At 40.0% G+C, this 19,966-nt stretch overlaps 3 protein-coding genes across 6 annotated transcripts; all 3 read right to left on the bottom strand.

The window, feature by feature from the left end:
* Nucleotides 1-886: 886 nt before the first annotated feature.
* RB195_014881 (uncharacterized protein) lies at nt 887-1,482 on the bottom strand (the record flags this gene model as incomplete). 2 transcript variants are annotated; one of them, XM_064205327.1, is made up of 2 exons in its annotated part: nt 887-1,013; nt 1,079-1,482. In XM_064205327.1, the coding sequence occupies 2 exons, from the start codon at nt 1,480-1,482 to the stop codon at nt 887-889; spliced, it is 531 nt and encodes a 176-aa protein (XP_064061207.1). The 2 variants fall into 2 exon arrangements, with proteins under 2 accessions (XP_064061207.1, XP_064061208.1); XM_064205326.1 differs by lacking the exon at nt 887-1,013 and having other exon boundaries at nt 1,075-1,482.
* Nucleotides 1,483-1,637: 155 nt separating this feature from the next.
* Nucleotides 1,638-2,156, bottom strand: RB195_014880 (uncharacterized protein; the record flags this gene model as incomplete). The annotated part of the gene is made up of 1 exon (XM_064205325.1): nt 1,638-2,156. One exon carries the CDS (start codon nt 2,154-2,156, stop codon nt 1,638-1,640), a length of 519 nt encoding a protein of 172 aa, XP_064061206.1.
* Nucleotides 1,638-6,898, bottom strand: RB195_014879 (uncharacterized protein; the record flags this gene model as incomplete). 3 transcript variants are annotated; one of them, XM_064205324.1, is made up of 7 exons in its annotated part: nt 1,638-2,250; nt 4,291-4,403; nt 4,479-4,597; nt 4,651-4,686; nt 5,783-5,880; nt 6,007-6,074; nt 6,797-6,898. In XM_064205324.1, the coding sequence occupies 7 exons, from the start codon at nt 6,896-6,898 to the stop codon at nt 1,638-1,640; spliced, it is 1,149 nt and encodes a 382-aa protein (XP_064061203.1). The 3 variants fall into 3 exon arrangements, with proteins under 3 accessions (XP_064061203.1, XP_064061204.1, XP_064061205.1); XM_064205323.1 differs by lacking the exon at nt 4,651-4,686; XM_064205322.1 differs by lacking the exons at nt 1,638-2,250; nt 4,651-4,686 and having other exon boundaries at nt 4,182-4,403.
* Nucleotides 6,899-19,966: the final 13,068 nt, after the last annotated feature.

Below are 19,966 nucleotides of genomic sequence, written 5' to 3'. Positions count from 1 at the left end.
ACTTCGCTTTATTGACTTTGCAGCTTTCTGTGAGAAGGAAGACTCCTTCAGCGGAGACGATATTCAATTCCTGTACAGAACTTTGGTGCGACAACGAAATCCATCGACCAGGACGTTCAGTTGGTGGCGTGGTCTCATGTCGGTTTGTACGATGATGCGATTTCGTATTTCTTCTTGACCAGGGTCGCGTATCACTACTGCTTATTCAGGAGGAGATCCAGGACAGGAAGGAATGACAAAAACAGTGATAAGTAGTTCAAACGTTCTCTTGTCTTGAAACCTCGGCATATTCTGTTTATATTGTGTAGGAGTGTGTCTGCAAGGCTTTTTAGGTGGAACTCTTTACTTTGCTGATGGTTCGGTTTTTTGCCGTCTTCTGAGGCCTAAATAGGGGATGATTGGAGCAATGCTACGTTTGTGCCGTCAAGTGCACACTATTCTGGGTCAGTGTTTCAATAGTCGTTCAAAATAGTGAAAATCGCATGTGCTAATGGCCATACAGTACGTCCGCATTACCGAAGAACCCACGCTGTAAACAGCAAGATTCCGCGCATTTCTTTTCTCTTTGTCTTCCTTTTAGTTCTGTCTTCACTACCTTGAAAGATTACCGAAACACTGACCCAGGGTAGTGTGGCACGTGACGGGATGAGCGTGGCATCCAATCATCCTCTATTTAGACCTCTGAAGACTTCGAAAAAACAGAAACGTCAGGCAAATAAAAAGTTCCATTTAAAACCCTTGCACACTATTGTATTGCACTTGAACACTATTACAAAATATAGACAGTGATAAGTTTTTGTCAAACGTAGCGAGCCAAAAAAAAAATTATAGGCACTGTGGAACTGATGAGATGACTTGACTTACTGACTTAATCGGCATGCCGATGTCATCGCCTAACGCGATTACTCGCATCTTCGCCGAGGTGTGCCGTCCTTGAGCACAGGTCTGCCCAACCTTCTCGATCTTCTGCGAGAGCTTGGACAGAATCAATCCATTCGTCGCTATTCCATATTCTGCGAAACCTTACATCTCGCCTGAACTGCCTATCCATGCCGAGAGTCCTCAGTTCCTCTTTCACCGTTCAACAGTCCAGAACTTCCATTTTCGGCCAGGTAGCTTCTTCCAGCTCGAACCCGGCAAACTTCTCAGACTTCGTTGAACAGTCGGTCTCCTTAATATATGACCAAAGAAGCGCAGATGATTTACTCTAGCCACTTTCGATGGTGGTGCAAGATGTTGATGTCTTCCACCTGTCATCTGCCGGTATACCACATCGATTTCTGCGTAGAGATCTTCATTGTGACATACCCCAGGCCAAAAGTAGCCAAGTAGCCGTCTCGGCAGCTTTCGTTCCGTGCAATCAAGCCTCTCCATCACCGTAGATGGTGCGCCAAAGTCTCCGATCCGTACATCATGATGGGGCGTATTGCGGATAGGTAGACTGAGCTTGACTTCGTTGTGATGGGGGTTGACCACAGACATTTCGTTAAGGACTTAAATGCAGAAGTGGCCTTAGCGCATCTTTGCTGAACATCTCTCTCGTAGCTGCAGTTGTTCTTCAGCGTACAGCCCAGGTAACAGAACTCATCGACGAGTTCTGTCGGTTGTCCGTCCACCCTGATTCCCGTTCGAGGTCTCTAAGAGACCCACATCTGCTTCCATTTATCAGGGCGTAGACGTAGTCCATAGGCTGCAGCCAGCTTCGATACAAGAATGACAACATGTTGAAGTTTCGTACTGCTTTCCGCGAATATAACAACATAGTCAGCGTACTCGAGGTCAGTCAAGAGGCACCCTGGTGGTGCTAAGACAATGTCGGCAGGACACTGGTCGACTGTTCTTCGCATAATGTTGTCGATGGCGAATTTGAACAGGAAGGGTCCTACCACCGCCCCTTGTCTTACTCCAGTTACCACTTCAAACGGTGTTGTACATCCAACTGGTGTTCGAACTGCAGCAGTTGTTCTTTGATTCATGTCATCAAGCAAGCGAACGAATTTTCCTGGTACTCCATCGGCGCGGAGCGCGTTGAGAAGACGGCATCGGTGAGGAGAGTCGAACGCGGCTTCAAAGTCCAGAAACGCTAACTGCATTGGCTTCGAATACCGCTGCCAGATTTCGATCACTCTCCTGACGATGAACACCTTTTCAATCATAGATCGGCCAGGACGAAAGCCAGCTTGCTCGTTGTGCGTTGCGATGAGATAAACGTCATATATACAATGATAAGCACAGCTGCTGCCCGCCTTTCTGTCTGTCCAATATCAGTTTCCAGATGCACTCTCAAAATATAATATTCACAAAGGAATTAAAAAATTGACTAGACTTGAACCTCCGCGTCACATCTCAAAGGTCTACTTCCAACCTCAAGCGTAGGTAGTTTATTAGAGATTCCGGTCCGCATGAGAGGATTTCAAAGATGGAGTATTTCTCTCTTACAGAGCTTAAGAAAAGAGTAAGAAAGGGTAGTTTAGGATTCTCCTCTAGCCAATATCTTTTATGAGGACCTTTTCTTCAAGTTTCATTTACATTTACACATATTTAAGAATAAGAATTACATCCCCAGATTTTAACGCAGGGAAAACATGTTATGATATTCAAGCAGTAAAATTGGTGGGTACCGATCTTGCTGCTGCTTGCCCGCCGTATGCAGCGAAATATACTCCTCCGTTTGTCAGATGTTCGCTTTAGTAGGAGCTAGATGTTTACGTGATCCGAAGCAAGAACCTTATCTTTATGAACATGAAGATGACTTCCACGTTATTTAGCATTAGCATTCTACGTTAACCGTTGGCGAAGAAGATGAGAAAAAGCTTAGATGTTATATGTACTATACAAGGAAGAGATATCATGCTATAAAATAATGGGCTTAGTCTGTGACGTGTGTGGAACGATATGTCAGAGAGCAGAGAGACGGATCCCTCAGCGTCGAATTGGTGCGGTCCAGAAAGCGCTTTGAACTGCATATTTGGGGCGACGGCGCAGCAATGGAATGAGCGCAGTTATTGGTACAGTACCAGGCAATGATTCTAAGCGGATTGCATATCTACTTCCCTGCTTGTTTATCTCAGGTTGGTAATATCCCTTCTTCAGAAACTGGCCAGGCGTGAAAAACGGTGTTCAAATAGTAGCTAAAAGTTTACTTGATCTGACGTAGAACTTCAATTTTCTCAGTACACTGACAACGTTCACGTCATTTCATATTCGCGCTTCATCCTATGTCAATTGTTGGAGAAAAGGAAGAGAAAATATAATACTTTGAATATTTCCAATTTGTAGCGGTACCGAAGGAATATAGGTGTAAAATTAAGTTCTAATATTCTTCAAGTGAAGTACCGACTTGTTTAGTGGGAAAACTACCAAATCTCACATCAATGATTAAATTTCTTTTAAAAAAAATGAGCAAAAAGAGGGTTGTTAGGAGAAGAAAAGTCAATTCTGCAGCAAACATCCACAGAGAGTGTCAGTACTTCAAATTTTTTAGTGATCACTGATGGCGAGCGAAGCAAGAACCACAAGAAGTAGGATGTTCGGCGATAGGCCTCACTTTCGAGGTTTTACTTAAATGAAGATAACGCCATCATGCTTATAAGTATGACGGCTATTAGGTATTATTAAGGGCTTAAGACCAACCAAAGAAATTACTCACGCCTGTGCAAAATATTATTTTCTTACCAAAATATCTGGAAATACAATTAGAGTTATGTCGCTAACTATACACGTTATAAGATTTCTCGAATTCAAATGTCGTAGGGCAATAAGCAGACCTCACAGTACGCAAAAAATCTAAATGTTATAGAATTGTACGTGTATACGTCATTTCAGTATGAGATGGATTGGATAAGTCAACTTTCTATGAGTGCTTCGAAAGGCTCTACGAGCGAAGCGCAAACACTTTTGTTTTAAAACTATTAATTTAATGGTGATTTACCAGTCCCCCGCCCAACAAATGTAGAATTTCCCAGTGAAGTTAACTTGTAGTACTAACTTTGCCGTGTCGCTTTTACTTGTAGGTATTGGCTTTCATCATGCAACATTTGCGAAGAATTCGCACATTTATTGGCAAACCACCCGATGCTGTACAAACAACTGAAGAGGTACTTCGAAAGTCAAAGTATTTAAATAAATGGGAAATTACAATTGGAATCAGAGTTTGCGTAAGGAAAAAAAGAATAAAGAGATCAACTCCTAAAGAGGATAACAGAGAGCACTAGTAGTAAAAAAGAAGGCAGTGAATAATCACAGCTGTTGCGGTACCGCCAATCAGAACTATACGAAGAGTACTGTAACCGTTTCCCTATATATGATCCGGGGAACTCGCTGGATCCGAAAGGTCTATTATAGCACACTTGTGTGTTACAGTAGTCGGTTGCGCAAAAGCACCAGTGTTCGTAAATTTCCAGCTGAAATTCAGGGATTTTCAAGGATATATCGATTTTTGCGAGGATGTAGACAGATGCCAACAGCTAGTTACACACCTTATCGAAGTCGGCCGGTAAGTATGTTCCAACTTGAGATGGCTTCGTGTGTGTGCCCAGTCCCAAATGCATGTGCTGATCGTCGGTAAGGAAGTGGCTCGAACATCCACGACCGACACCTTAAATTCAAGGGCTAGAAGAAAAGTCGACGAATAAGGTTTAAGTCCCTTACAGTTCCTGTTTCCTCCTATTCTAGGCGTTACCAATTCTAGACACAGATACATCAATTGTGAATGTATATTAGGGAACTATTGGATGGTATGTAACTCTTCTATGTTGCAATTTGGCAATCTGATGAAAATCTATGTACTATTATGCAAAAGTTTAATGTCTGCCATAGGTACGCAGGTTACAAGATCCTTGGAGAACCATGAAGCGATACCGATGTAAATCTATTATTGAAATCATTTCTAAAAAAAGTGAAGATATTTCGGAATGCTGGTCCAGATTCTTCCATCCTATGGGAGAGCATAAATTAAGAGCCGTTTCAAAAAAAGGTTGTTTCAGCTCTCACCGAACGCGCTAACCATAAATTCCTTCCTGCAGACGATGCATTTAATAGCAGTGCCCACGTTTTCAAAAAAAAAACCACTTTGTTCCAGAATTTACGAGAGAACGCAGCTCACATGTCCACCAAATTGCTCTGCTATAAAAACGCAGTTCAGCACGACATAAACTCCTTATTGTTTGTCGGTAGCATTGTTGATATAAATTAAAAAAAAACTTTGTAGTTCTAATCAAATCCTAATGTAGCAAAAACGAACATCGAAATGTTCACATTCCACGCGGATTCGGATTTCTCTGTAAATCAGGTGTTCTTTAGAAAAGAAAGATGGACAACTTCAACGATATCGTTTGTAGAAAAATGAATTTGGCATTTTTCTCATCAGTAAAGAGAAGAAAAAGAAAAGTGAACAGCAACAAAGAAAAGGCGACATTTCACACACTGTGTTTTCAGACAAATCTAACAGCTAATCCCACTTAGCACTGATACTATGTTTTGAATTTGAGCCAAGACTATTCCCTCCACGATTGAAAGCGTGATTCAAAAGTTTAGAAAGTGTTGTGGATCAGGTCATGGAACTGATTGAAAAATTGAGTATGAAAAATTTACAGCTCTGAGCAATTGCTTTTTCATTTTCTGGGGGAATATATCAAATAATATTGCAGGAATTGCAGGACTTGAACTTGACTTACTAGCCACAACGAGAATTGCGAAGATTTTTGACTACGATAGATTATGACACTTCTTTTTGGTGCACGAATGGTATGTGTAAAAAGAGAATAGATAACACGATACTCACCAAGAGTCCTTGTTATTCCTGTTTCCCTGTTTGTCCCGTTTAACGAAAATATGAAGCATGTGGAATGACAATTTTGCATGGACTCTGGTTTATAGTCCCTGAAAAAGATAATTAATTATAATAATTATAATTGACAATTATTGTAACAATTATAATAAAAAATTGATCTATGGACCCCAATCGCACGGATTCACAGAATGAAGTGGAAGGAAAAGCTCGCATACCGATGAACGCACTCTTGATCACTTGATGCTAATGCGTAGTTTCGTTTCAGGAAAAAGTGACGCCATTGCTGAAAAGTGTTGAGTCAGTGTGCATTGTTAAATCATTGAATTATTGTTGGGAAAACTTTCGAAGACGATGTGTTTTCTGAAGAAAAGCAAACTAAATCAAGGGTCAGGACAACATGGACCCGAACTCTTGTAGCAGTCTTGTAGGGTGTGAATGAAGACGCTATATAATAAAAGAAGAAATGGTAATTGGAGCAACTACTTCATAATCCCTCTTGAAAAAGAAGAAGGAAGAAAGAATCGAACACTAACAGAAAAACCTATTAAGGCAGTATTTGAGGAGCGCACGAGTTTTAAAGGACTCGTTCAGGTAAATACTCCACGTTCGGTTTTTTCCACTAATAGGTAGGTTTTGGAACGTAGTTGGCAAATGTATTTCGTGATTAACGCAATTTCTACGAATCATTATAAGGGCCTGAGGAGTACAAAGACAACGACATGTCCAAAGACAGTTCGTTCAATGAAACAAAAATAGACCCGATGTAATTAACCCGCAGAAGGTGAATTTGTGTTAAATCTATTCGGAAAGGTTATCCTTTACGTGCGTTTTATGAGTAATAATTTCCACTTTCATGTCAAAATTATCAGTTTCTAGAGTTTTCTCGATGGATTAACCAAAACCTCTATTACTTCTAGATCCTCGGATTTTTGAATTAATAAGAGTCGTAAATTTGCTTTTTTGTTCATTTGTAGGTAATATACTAAATATGCTTCGGAAACTCACCCATACAATGAATTCGTTGGCGCATGAGTAACATTTCACAGCGAAAAGGATCTCGGTTTGTGTGAGGAGGATCAACAGAAGGTACCGCAGCAATAGCCTCATACTCACATGTCACTGGAAAAGTATTAGGAATTCGTGTGAAGTCATGAAGAAGAAGAACGAGGTATGCATGCATTGCAGCAAACAAACATCTCGCTGAACATTCGCACGCGATCTAATTTGAATTGATGAAAACAGAGCGTATACATAGCGATGAGGAATATATCGAAGAAGTTGAAGTAAGGACGAGCTCTTGGAGATTTGCACGGGAGTTCAACTCACTCGCAATCTTTCACTGAAAAGAAGGCTGTTCGAAGAGCCCCACCTACCATTTCTCAGCCTTCACATAATAGTCAATCATCATACAACTACGGCAATCTGCACAAATCAAATGGCCTCGATTTTTCAGACCCCTGGCTCCAGTGGCGGAAAACTGAATTTCTTGCGAGGCTGATGCGCTGCAACGCCTACGAATAATGAGGGTTCATTGGCAGGAGAAATGACCGCGGATTAAGAAATGCAGCGAATAATGACGTGGATCAGCTGCCTATTCCGAAGTGCGACCGTCGAGTAAATGGCAGAATGTGCTGCCGTAATCTGGAAGTGACTGTTACCGTTTTCAAAAAAGAAGTGTTTCTGCTGGATGGAAACGTAACAGGCGAAAGGAACGAGTTCATGCTTTTCATTTGGTTCACTCGAGCCGACCCTTCCGCCAATAATGTCAAAACCAATCAAAGCTGCAGTGCCATTAATAGACGAGAGTCCAAGAGCCGACGATATCGCTTACTAGTTGGTTATTAACTAGTAGTTTAGAAAATCGCTAAGCAACAGCACCTATTTAGCGAAAACAGGTAGATGTAATAAGTTTAACAGCTCAAGGGGTTCAACAAGAAACTAAAAGCCAGATCAAGGTTTCTTCTGCCGTTTTTCTTCTTTACCGCTTCTTTCCAAGTGATTCCTGTACCCCATTTTGGACTACAATTTCGATGGTTCCTGTATGTAGTGAGGGCATAATATAATGCATAATATCTATTTGTTGGATTTGTGCGCTCGCCGTTTTTAATTCTTTCTTCTTAATAAGAAGTGTTATAAAGAATGAAAAATCCTGTGCGAGTTTTCTTCTGCATAACCTAGTCCTCTTTGTGGTTGGAAACTTCTCTACGCACTTCGGATGGCAATATTTTAGGAATCAGTAACACTTTATGACTTATTTGTAATGTCCACTCTTCGTCCAAAGCGCTCCCTTTCATAGCTAATCGTGAGTGGAATGGATAACGTGATATAATTTGTGAGAACTTATTTTGGGGCTAATGGTAGGGTTATTTTGGGTGTGGTAGCCTGGAGTCGCGGTACCCTGGAGAGGATTGAGTTACAATTGAAGTTCTGTTACAACAAAGGATTAAAAAAGAGTAACACTAAACAAATGCATGACGTAAACAAATCAAAGAAATTAAAGCAAAAAACTCTCTTAGCCCAGTGCATTTCCGATCTTTTTTTCGAGAGGAAATTGATATACACTGGTAAACTACAACATTCTTCTCGCGTTTTTACTCAATTACAGGGTCAGAAAGGTTACAGAAAATCATTAATCTAAGAATAAATTGTGATAAGCATTAAGTTGAAGATATCACTAGACACTCCCCATCTCCCTGATGCCTCCTTCGATATGAAGAGACATGCTTTTCAAGACCAGATTCTTCCAAAACATGGGTAAATTTAATAATAAGATTAGACATACACGAGTGGGATGGCGAATAATTGAATTAACTATAATCTGGAGGAAGCCATGAGAATAGCTTGCACAGTTATTGTTGGCAACCCTTAATTGGGTTGCCAACATTTTTTTCCTTGCAATAGGAGAATGTTCTACGGAAACAGGAGTGAAGCAAAAGGTTCTTTTTTTAATAATTAAAATACGTTCGTATGGTTTTTTTTTCATCGCACATAGCTGACACTTTTGGATATGTCCTTTAAAATTCTGTTTATGCATGCTTTTTCAAGTCGCTTTTAGAGTGGAGCGAGTGTGGTCCGAACGGTATCAGGTTCAGCTGTGGCACTACGATCAATCGATGGTTCAAAATTTCCCCGCTGCGAACCAGGCGCTTCATCCCTTCCTGCTCGATAAATTGCTACTAGACTTGTCCGAGAGAATAAAAACACTTACATGACACATCGACTCTCCTCCACAAGTCATTAAGGCTGCTCGTGCGTTCCTAAACCTCAACCGATTCTGAATTGAAGTCGAGCGTGCAGGCACATCCCTTCAGAGACTGATCAATGCTGTGCTCTTTATCCTTTATCCTTTGTATCGAAAAACGAGCGAAATCATTTGGAATTCTACAGGAATAATCTAATTTTCTGTGGAAGAAAACTGCAAAACGTGATTTGTTCAATTTTCTCAGTGGATGGCGACAATTCCCTTTCGATTTCGGTAGAACAGAGCGAGAAGGGAGTGTGTGTTATGGCGCGGAAATTACGTGTTGCGGCAGACGCGTCGCGGTCACCGAACAGAGTTCCCAATGGCTGTTCGTGTACCAGGTCATTAAAAAAAAGCGAGTGAAGAAGGTATAGGCGAATAACCTTTCCAAAGAGGGAGTTAACATGATCCTTAAGGGATATGGAATTTTTAAAACACTATTTTGAAATAGTTATAATAGAGATTATTGGGAATTCAGCATGAACTTGCAAGTCAGAAAGTGAGAAGAACCTCAAGCATTACTGCATCTGAAGGTAGGGGCAAAGAGAGTGGCATGGATCTTTCGTGAGGCCTAAGGAAAGAGTTTGACTGCGAGCGAAGGATTAAAAAGCTCAAATACGTGTTGTGTGCAGTTAAATCATGTGTCTCTGCACCTTGTTTATCCTTGAGTGGTCAGCCTTGTAACACACGTAAAGCATCGCCGATTCTTAGTGCAACTCCCTGTTTCCTATTCTCAAAATTCGCGAACTTTTGAAATAAACTCGGAGAAGAACGGCAGAATCTGTAAACAAAAGCAACAAATCTTCGTCAACAGAAACAAACATTAGGAGAACACACTTCGCGACCCCAGAAATGCTATGAAAAACATTTAGTTTGCCCAAGTTTTCCAAAAAAAAACCTTCTTTGCGACAAAAACCGAAATCCTATGCAGAATGTTTCTCATTTCCGTATATTATATCTGTTATATCTGCAAATTCAAGATTTTGATTAATGGTGCCTCACCCAAAAGATAACGTCATATAGCGACTCGAATTTTAAATGAGTCGAAAAACCTCAATAATCAGACCACACTGACAAAACATCATTGGGAAACTGCGCATAAAACTGCATTCAAAACGAAACATGCATTGTTGGAAGGGCAACATTGGTTCTGCGAAAGTCTTCCGAACCTTATCTGAGTTTGTAGAAATTGCATACTTTTTTAAAGTTGCCATCGTGAAAGAATGTGGAGCGTATTGTTAGTTCATTTCGACTTTAGTACTATGAAATGATTCGTAAGAAAAGAAAAAAAACTTGGTTAATTCAATCCCAGAAAGAATACATAACAAGGAATGCTGTTGCGTATTTTGTGCATTTCAGGTGAGCATTTGTACTATAGAGAAAAGAAAACGACAAAGATGAGCACACCTTTAATAAAGTTGGATTGTATGCTCTAAGAAAAGGACCGCTTATCTGTGTCGAAAAAACCCGGGAATTAATGACGTTCCGACTGACACAAATTTTCTTTCCCAGAATTACCTCTCACCGTTCTAATTTATTATTAATTTAATTATCGACCCCACACTTTTTAAAGCATTTGTGGAGTCCAGAGTAAACGAAAAAATAAGTAATCGCTTTTTTTCTCCCTCCTACTTTCTTTGAATATTCTTTAACATTGCTGAAAACTATGAGAAGCGAGCAAGGATGAGTTGAAAAACGACTCTAGCGATTCACTTAACCCTTATAGCATTGCCCAGCTGAACTCGACCTGATTTGAAAAAAAGTAATCCACAGCATTCAGGATTATGTCTTCAGTAATGCAACTATTTTCGTGTAACCTCCGCTTCGTGAGATTCTACGAGACTTGTTCAGTGAGAAGCGATTCGTTCTATGGAGTGCAGGCATGATCAAAAGATGTTGTGTTCCCGCAGAAAGGTGGGAATTCGCATTAGGCGGTAGTGCTGTGGTAACGACTTCGAGGCACATATTCCTGTATTCAAACACGAAATGCATATGAAATCGGAGCTGTCGGGCGTGGAATTGTTTACGGAGTGCCATATCGTAGACAACAAAGCGAAGGTCACTGTGAACATATTAATAGTGCTACATCTGAGTTGGTTCCCATTGTGGAGCAGCCCGAATGAAAGTGCGAAGAAAAAATGATTAAGCGTCGATCAAAGAGCGCCAGCAACAAAGCACCAGGGGAGTGTGAGCAGTCAGTGCGGCAGTAGACGAAATTCAATTGAGGTCGAATCCCTGAGTTGTGCTGAGGATGGCGGTGCCCGTCCGAATAACGCCTCCGTAGTGGTTTTAAGCTGCATGCCGAAGAAAACAACAAAATACTGATTAGTAATAAGCGAACGAATACAGCTGTCGTCAAAACTTTGTTGATTCCGTTGGGGCATGAGAGCTAGGGCTCGGAAAATTTTGGAATTTTGGAGTGAGGACACCAATCGAGCTGGGTTTCACGACGTGAGCGGTTGCCGTTATTGCACCATTTCCAATATGAAATAAGGCAATCGTCCAGGAACACTTCGGAAAGGCCAAAAACCGAAAAGGTTGCAAATGAGAACGATGTCTTGAACGTGACGCATGTTTTGGGAAAGTAAGAGAAGATGCATGTTGTGAAAGATTCTGAACAAGTAAACAGGTAGCATATGATGGATGAAGCGAAGCAAACACATCTTTTTCGGAGCCCGCCTTGAAAAGACGGTCGCAAAAGAAGAAAGACATGCATAGTCAGGTTGTGTCCTCCAGAGTTACGCAATAAAAAACACCATAATTGAATATGTCATTCTGATTCTGACACGCTGTTTTTTCTTCTATCTAGCGCATACTTAGTATGGGTAAGTAGCTGTAAACAAAAGATTAGAGTTAAATGGGTTTCTATCGTACACTCAGCTGGCTGCTTATTACTAGACAATTCAAATTAAGAAGGTTAGCATGGAGCAAATTTGAGAAAGTGGGGAATTTTCTCACGTTCGGATCAATTCCAACTGAAGATGGATGCATACATAAGAAGTAATTATCCCACTATTTCTCACATTTTGACAACTAGTTCTTCATTAAGGGAGTCCTCGAAATGAGCACGCTCTAACTGTGTATTAGTACTTTGTTAGTGGGTGCCACAAATCGCTCTACCAAATCCCACATCTTCGTAAAATCGTCAAAAAAAAATCCAGTAGATTTTGTGGGAATGTACTGAGATTTGTATTCATCAGTGATCTCTAACACTTATAATTTCAAACTACCGTTTCTATTTTCTGCCAACACTTCGTTCATTTTTCCTTCCTTTCATCGAGTGACTAATGATATGTATGTTGAAAAGTGACATCTAACTTCGAATTGTCAAAATAGGATTAATATTTTATACTAAAGAGCCATTGAATGGATGGCTTCGAATGAAATAAAAATGACTTGAAGGTTGCTAACATTGGACGGAGATGATTTCAGAAACAATCGCTATTTTCAATTTCTTAGAAGAATGGTTACGAATGATAAGTTCTTCCTTCCTCGAGTTCTATTCCCAGTTTTTAATAACAGGAATTTTTCTCGAAAAAAGAATCCGGCGCAATAATTTCGAAAACGTTTTACATTTCGAAAATATGTAGTATCAGTCCTTGAAACGGAGAAGCCAATCTCTTAATTATTTACCATTCTTATTAATTTTTTATGAAAATGCAAATGGAAATATCTTTTAAAACGCCCAAACAAACTTATTAGAAAACTTTCGTTGGTTTTCTTGCTTTTTCCTATCTTTGCTATTATAGTTATGTAGCTTTCAGCTTCTTCGCAAGAAATTTTGCCGTGATTTTCGACTCCAAGGCAAATGCGTAGCAGCGCAGCATTACATTTTAGTTATGTTGACATAGAGACAGAACTCCCTCGGGATTTCCCTCAATCCAAGAGTAATAGGAAGTAAGTGAGAGGAGAAGTGACTGGCAGGGGCAAGTGATGAACGAAGGAGCACAATGGGAGAAAAATTAGAATGTTCTACTTCGACTTGTTCCGGATCGCTCTCAGGATTCCTGGGTCTAGCTTATTCCCAGATTGGTGAAACCCACTGCACTTCTTAATTTGTTTGTTCGATTTCCTCTGTTCTTTAATTAGCTACTACCCGCCAAAAATGTTTTTTCTTCAAAAAAATTTTCATGGACAGCTTTCCGACTGTACAAATCTTCTGGGATCATTGATTTTCATTTCTAAGAGAGGTCTAAGAAAAACCTTATATGAGCAAACACATTAGAACAAATCATCATTCAAACCTTTTCTCCTTCTACGGATGTCACCTTAAAGTTCTTGCAGCAATAATCACCAAAATAATAATAACACATAACAACTTTCTTATTAAATTTTTAAGAGGTAGCCTAGTAAAGCAGTAAAGTTAGAAAATTTACATTAGTACAAAATTGGTAATTGCACTCACTTCATAAACTCAAATATCTCGTGGAACCATTTAGACCTTTTCAGCGAGAATTAGCTTATAAATTTTTCTTGTAAAAAAAATGTTCCTTCTTATTTGTTTTTTTTCTCCATCCTTCTTCCCTCCTAGGTTTTCAAACTCATTGCTAAGGGGATATCATTGCACAAACAACCACAGTCACGGAACCTAAGAAAAATTTGAGCCTTTCGTCCCAAATTTCTTCTGACTGCTCTCTGTAGTTCTGCTGACTCTCCGTAGTTCCTCGATGACAACGAAATAGGTAAAGACAGACATCATTCTCTGCACCTCTTTTTAAAGATGCACATAAGCGAACACAGCAGCCGTCGGAGTCGGAGATGAGACAAGTACTGTTTTTTTTTTGCGAGAGCTATCAGCCTCCGTTGAAAACTAAGATTTCTAGGAAGCGAAATTTGAGATCACATCTTTGGGTGCTAAAATGGATTACAGTTGTAAAGTATCGGTTGCAGTGCAAGCGGCGAAGTTTAGTTTGCTGCTCTTAACGTTTCATAGTGCACCTTCGCAAGACAAGGTCTAACTCGCTGTCAGCCGATCTGAAGACAGTTTTAACGGAGGCAATCACTTGGTAAGGTGAAAAAATGAACTATTTTTGGATAGTTTTATTGGTATTTTGTTCTAGCGCTCGTTTTAATAGCAACACGTCTCGAGTAAACTTCCACAAAGTGCACAGAAGATGTGATGCCATTGAAACTTTGTGCACAGAGTACGTTCTGTATGCCCAGAAATTAAAAAAAACAACTCTTAGCAACTTCATTAAGCATAATTACAACAGAGGTAAGCACTTTTTTCCTCTATAAGTAGAGGTGAAGGAGTTAAAGGCATCACCCCACGAATCTGAGGTGGTGCAGATTTCAGGTGGAGTATTCGTATACGGGATGGGAGACTATGGAGAGGGGCGTGATTCCGTCCACTTCTTCCCAAATGCCGTAAAAAACGACCCGGAAGATACGGCTTCAGGCGTTCTAGCGCACTATTTTCTACAGGGAGTTCGACTGGAGCGCGCCAGCCTTGTGCGGCGCAGCACCTTCCCCCTCTCCATAGTCTCCCATCTCGTATACGAATACTCCACCTGAAATCCGTACCACCTCAGATTCGTGGAGTGATGCCTTTAATAATGCTTAGATGGAAGGGCGAAGGACGCTCAAGCGTCATATGGCTAAACCTACGAAAAACGCTAACGATTGGGAACCATAAGATTTAACGGAAAATGTTTCCATATTTGCTGATGATGTGATTAATGAACATAAAACTTTTCCTAAACAACGCCTTATACATGTACGAGATGTGCTTCGTCCAGAAAATGTTGCTGTTGGATGATTAACGGATCACGTGAAACGTTAGAATTAAATTAGCAATCAATAAACAAAAAAAAATTCTCCAAAGCTCTCTTGGGTGACTCCATTTTCGCTGCGTTATTTGATTAAGATTGGCACTATTTTATAGGAGTTTTCCGAATCTCCAACAACTCTTTTAATCATCCTTTAACAGCCTTTGCAGTTCTAATTAACAGAGGAATTTGATGAAGACTTGAGTGAAACTCGCTCTCAAACCACAGGTTCACTTGAACAAAGAACAAGCTCGGATAAACTTCCTATCTTCTGGCAATTTCACGACACCGTAGGGACAGTCATTAATGTAGCAATGTAATTTTCTAAAGTATTTCTTAGAAATACGAGCGAACCTATTATAATTACTAAAGCGAGAGTTCTGTTTTTATGGAACAATTAAGCTCTGTCAGGCTGTGCACTTAGGTAAAACACATCAGACTGCTTGTATAAACTCAGCAGTAGCATAGAAAAGGAAGCACAAGAAAATCTAACAGCTCTTAAAATCAGGCGTAGAACTACAGAATACGATGAAGCCAAAGCATGATAGAACTGGAAGTTTTTCACGGATTAGAGCAAATTTTTGGGAAAAGAAATTGAAATTCTATTTGGACTAACGACTTCGAAAAGATGCCTAATGTCCTCTATTCACGCTTTTGGATTTCGACAAAAGAAAAAAAAAACGCTTTCACAGTTCTGTCCTACATCTATATTAAGATGGAATTGCGAACTTCCGAACAAAATATGCACATGTCAGTGCGGTCGGGAGTGAAGTGAAAAATGTATCTATGCGGCAGTAGCGTTGGAGCGAACACCATCCATCCGTTCACGGGCTGCTAATATATTTTCCGCAGATGATGCTTTGAAGCGTGGAAACCGTCGGTCGACTCGCTATATACTCGCTGTCAAAGCAAACTACGGGAGCGTGACCAACGTGCGTCTAATGCGAATCATAGCGTGTTTGTGTATCCAGATGCTAACGATGAGCACAACGAACACTCGAGAAGCAAAGAAATCCAACAAATGGCGGAAATGCTATGAATGAGCTCAGATAGAATGGGAGTTGATTGGGTTGTGAAATTCCGTTCAACTCACATCAGATTACTCAAGTTTCTGTCTATTTGAACAAGAGCGAGAGTTAATTCGGTAAAGTTCCTGAAATAGGTTCGGCCTTCTCAAATCGGAACACTTGAATGAAAAAATGGATTTCTTCTGAAAAAAAGTTGATGACGCCTCTTTTCCAGAACTCGCATGTTATTGGAGAACACAGTCTTTCCCAGTAGTCATACGTGAAGACTCTTCAGAAGGTAGCTAATGTGCTAAAATTAATTTTTAAAGAAATCCTTGAAGGAAGAGGTTCATTAAACAACTGGGTAACGCTTCTATAAAAACAGCCGCCATCCAGATGTTGAAAGTATAATACATTCGAACAATCCTGCCCAGTATATGCCGACTGAGAAAAAATGAGTCATTAAGACGACCGAATGCTATGTTATGGGAGTTTTACAGATGTAGAACCTCTCAAGTCGGCGCAGGGCTTCCAAAAAAAAATATATGTACTAGATGCCTCAAAATGGTATGGAAATGGTATTGTGACGTGGCTGACACCCTAAGGCGCTTTGTTGTCACTGTTGAAATTCTACTGTCCAAGCAATCAACAAACTTAAGCTCACCTTTTCACTATTGCAAAATTATGCAGGTTATTAGAATTAACATTCTATATATATACAATATATACATATATACATATAATTATGTAATTGTAATAAATTACATGAGCAGAATATATGAATGCGATCCCAAGGGGAACTCTACTTACCGTCTTCTCCATCCTTAAATTTCCGGACATGATTTAATATTATTCTACCTGCGGGACCAAGACAGATTTTGTGGGTAGTTCTTTGTGACAGCCTTCTTTTCTCTCACAGAAGTGAAGAATAACTACATGTAGACTAGTTTCAGTAGAGGGATTACTTGTCTGGCGTGAATCAAGCCGCTTGGGATGCGCCAACGCGTTCACCTCATTTCAGAATCGTTTGAGGTTTACTAACGCTTGTGCAGCCTTTCAATGATCTGCGGGGGCTTGCCAAGGTGACAAGTCGGTGTTTCTGTCCTCGCAAACTGCAACCAATTTATTGACCCCTGAGAGATGAAAGAACTGGTTGGCATTTGTGCGGTTTCGTCGATAGATTGTGCAGTCACAGGGGAACCTCATAATGGCTGGACTCTACTTGTCCTCTAGTTCTTTAAATTTTAATTAATTACATGAATCAGTATAATGTAACTTATATTTTTCACAAACACTCAATTTTAAACATGGGTTTATTATTACTTCCTTTTGTATTTAGTAATTATTTATTTGTTTATCTATTAAGTTATTTAAAAGTTTAGGTCACGACGGCGACTGAATTGGGTGATCACTCGTAGAAGTTGTTTAGTTTCTTTTCTAATTCATTACATATGGAAGCGCTTATCCGCACGTACCAGATTTCCGGCTTAGCGGCAAAAAAACTGTAGTTTTTTCTATGTAAGTTCTAAATATTACGTCACCTCCACTATTCTGAGATAGCGAACTAGTTTTGCAAAACTATGAAAACATCGACATCGACATTGACGGAAGAAATAATGATAAACATCGAGAAATTCCCTTATATCATCGAATCTAAACAAACTAAAGGAATGAAATCAGATCATAATTGTTCTCTTTTGTTTACACACGTTGTTTTTGCATAAAATCCCATGTAACACTCAATAGAAGTGGAAAACTGCGGCGGAAAATTTCCTGTGTACTCAAATTAATTTCTAGTGTGTAGAAAACCTATTTGATTATCCTACTAGGCTCATCATCCCTTACAAAGCGATTTTTAGCTCTTTTTTGCTAGCTTAACTGAAATATTCTTTGTGCTTTTATGATGAAATTTGATCATGATATGTCTACTTCTCTCCCGTCACCTGGCTTAAAGTTATTGGAGGAAGAAAAAATAGCTAATTTCGCTTCAAAATTCCCAAATAACATGTGAATGCCAGTTAAAGCAGCTGAAACTGACGTTTCACGGTTTCCTTATCCATGAGTCTGAAGTGAAAAATGAGTTTAACAAGCTCCTCCACAGTGAAATTTGAATAATTGCCATTCTACTCAATTTCAAATCGTCATTGCATTGCATTTTTCTACTTTTTAATCTCACATGTTTGTAAAACCATTTGAAAAAAATCTTCAGATCTTCCAAATCTACCTTTTATTTCTATATTTCAGTTATGTAGCGATGTCTACAGAGATGTCAGAGGAGTTGGTGGAAAGGAAGATTGAAAAAGAAAATAAAGGCACGAAGGATAGCGAAAATAAGAGGTTGTCAGAGCGTAAGGAGTGTCATCCAGAAGTTATAAGTAGAAAAGTCGCACAAAGTGCTCACAGCCCTTGCGACGAAACAATAAGCCACCATAGTGAAAGGCAGCAAACGACAACACTGCCGAGAGAACTTTTCTTGGATGTGAGGGGCGTGGCCGATGATGACACATGGTAACTCGAATAACAGCGCAGGAGCGGCTCTTTATTTGTAAAAGTACAGGAGATGGACTATTAAAGGCTTCACCCCACCCCCGAATCTGACGTGATATGGATTTCCGATGCTCAAAGACTATACGGGATCGTAGATTGCAGAAACGGATGGGATCCCGCTCATTTTTTCCTAATCTCCGCAAAAAAACGGCCCGGAAGATGCGGCTTCGAGCGTTTGGCGGCGCTATTTTCTACAGCGAGTTCTGTTGGAGCGCGCCAGCCCTGTGCGCGCACCGCATCTTCCGACCCATTCTTTTACGGCAATTAGGAAGAAATGGACGGAATCACCCTCTTCCCCACAATCCGCGACTCTATATGCATAAACCCACTTGAAACCCGTACCACTCCAGATTCGTGGGGTGATGCCTTCAAACCAAATTCGTGAGGAGACGAATGAGCGATGGAGTGAGTCGAAGAGATCCACGATGACAAACGTTCGTCTGACCTCAACATGTAAGTAAACGTGGGTAGTGCGTGTGTGTGAATTGAAATTTGAGAATGATGGATGTCGTTGCCTATAAGTCAACCCTTGTTTGGAATCCGAAAGCGCTATAACAAGTCCAGGATGTGAGTTGGTAGGACATGCCAGGAATTTGTTCAGTATTTTGTTAACAAATATCCAGAAATATTTTAGGAAATATTTCTGAATACTTTCTAACAGCTCGATAATCCTACAGAGTAAAAGTCAACAATTGTTAGCCGTCGATTAATCTCTTTAAGATATGCCAATGCGGTCGATTGAGAATCATTCGAGGGTTCATGAACGCTTATGCAATCGATATCTATCAAATGGCTTGGAATGCCGATGTATAAAGTCAGTGTTTTTATCGTCTCAGATAAGTCTGGCACTACTTTACTGACCAAGTATGGAAAAGAGGATTTGTTGGTCCTTGGCGGTTTCGAACCATCAACAGACGCGGTAGTTCCCTGTTACCAATTTTTTCCAATTCGCTAAAGCACTCAGACTGAAGATTAAGAGAGATTTTTAACTTTTTTTAATTTTTGAGAGGTTTTTATTGACTTTCTAAACCGATAAAGTCAGAAAACGACAAAAAAAGTAATCCTAAAATTCCAAGAAAACAGCAGAACCACGTAGCAATGTATATCGAGAAGCTGCACTACAGATGTTCACACCAGCCATGTTATTTTCTGGATTAAAGGGTGCCATTTCTGCGATGGCAAGTGAAGAAAAGTGAAGCATTCCGGCATCTGTCAGCGTTTAAAGGACACGTCTACCTTAATGACATCCATCCGGATTTTTTTTCGAGTTAAATGAGTGGTCATATTTTCTACACGTACAACGTCAGAGACTACATGAAAATCCTTTAATGTGGGCCACCACTGAGCAACCATCTTTATACTTTCCATTGCTTTTTCTTTTTCCTTTACTAGTTTAATTTGGCACAAATGCATTATTCATGCTGGCTACTTGCTCATTTCTGCTCTATTTATATTATTTTCATTTCACTAAAGAAACAAATTTATGCACTGGATTTTTCCAGTGTACTATGTAGTGCATACTACTTGACGAAATCGGACCGGCTTCTAAATAAGAAGTACGTAAGAAGGAGATATGCTTTTGTTCAAACGTTAGACGTTTCTGCAAATAGTA

This window comes from Necator americanus, chromosome V (genome assembly GCF_031761385.1).
Source record: "Necator americanus strain Aroian chromosome V, whole genome shotgun sequence".
NCBI lineage: Eukaryota > Metazoa > Nematoda > Chromadorea > Rhabditida > Ancylostomatidae > Necator > Necator americanus.
Note: the sequence above shows the minus strand (reverse complement) of the source record. Positions and strands in the feature narration are given on the sequence as shown.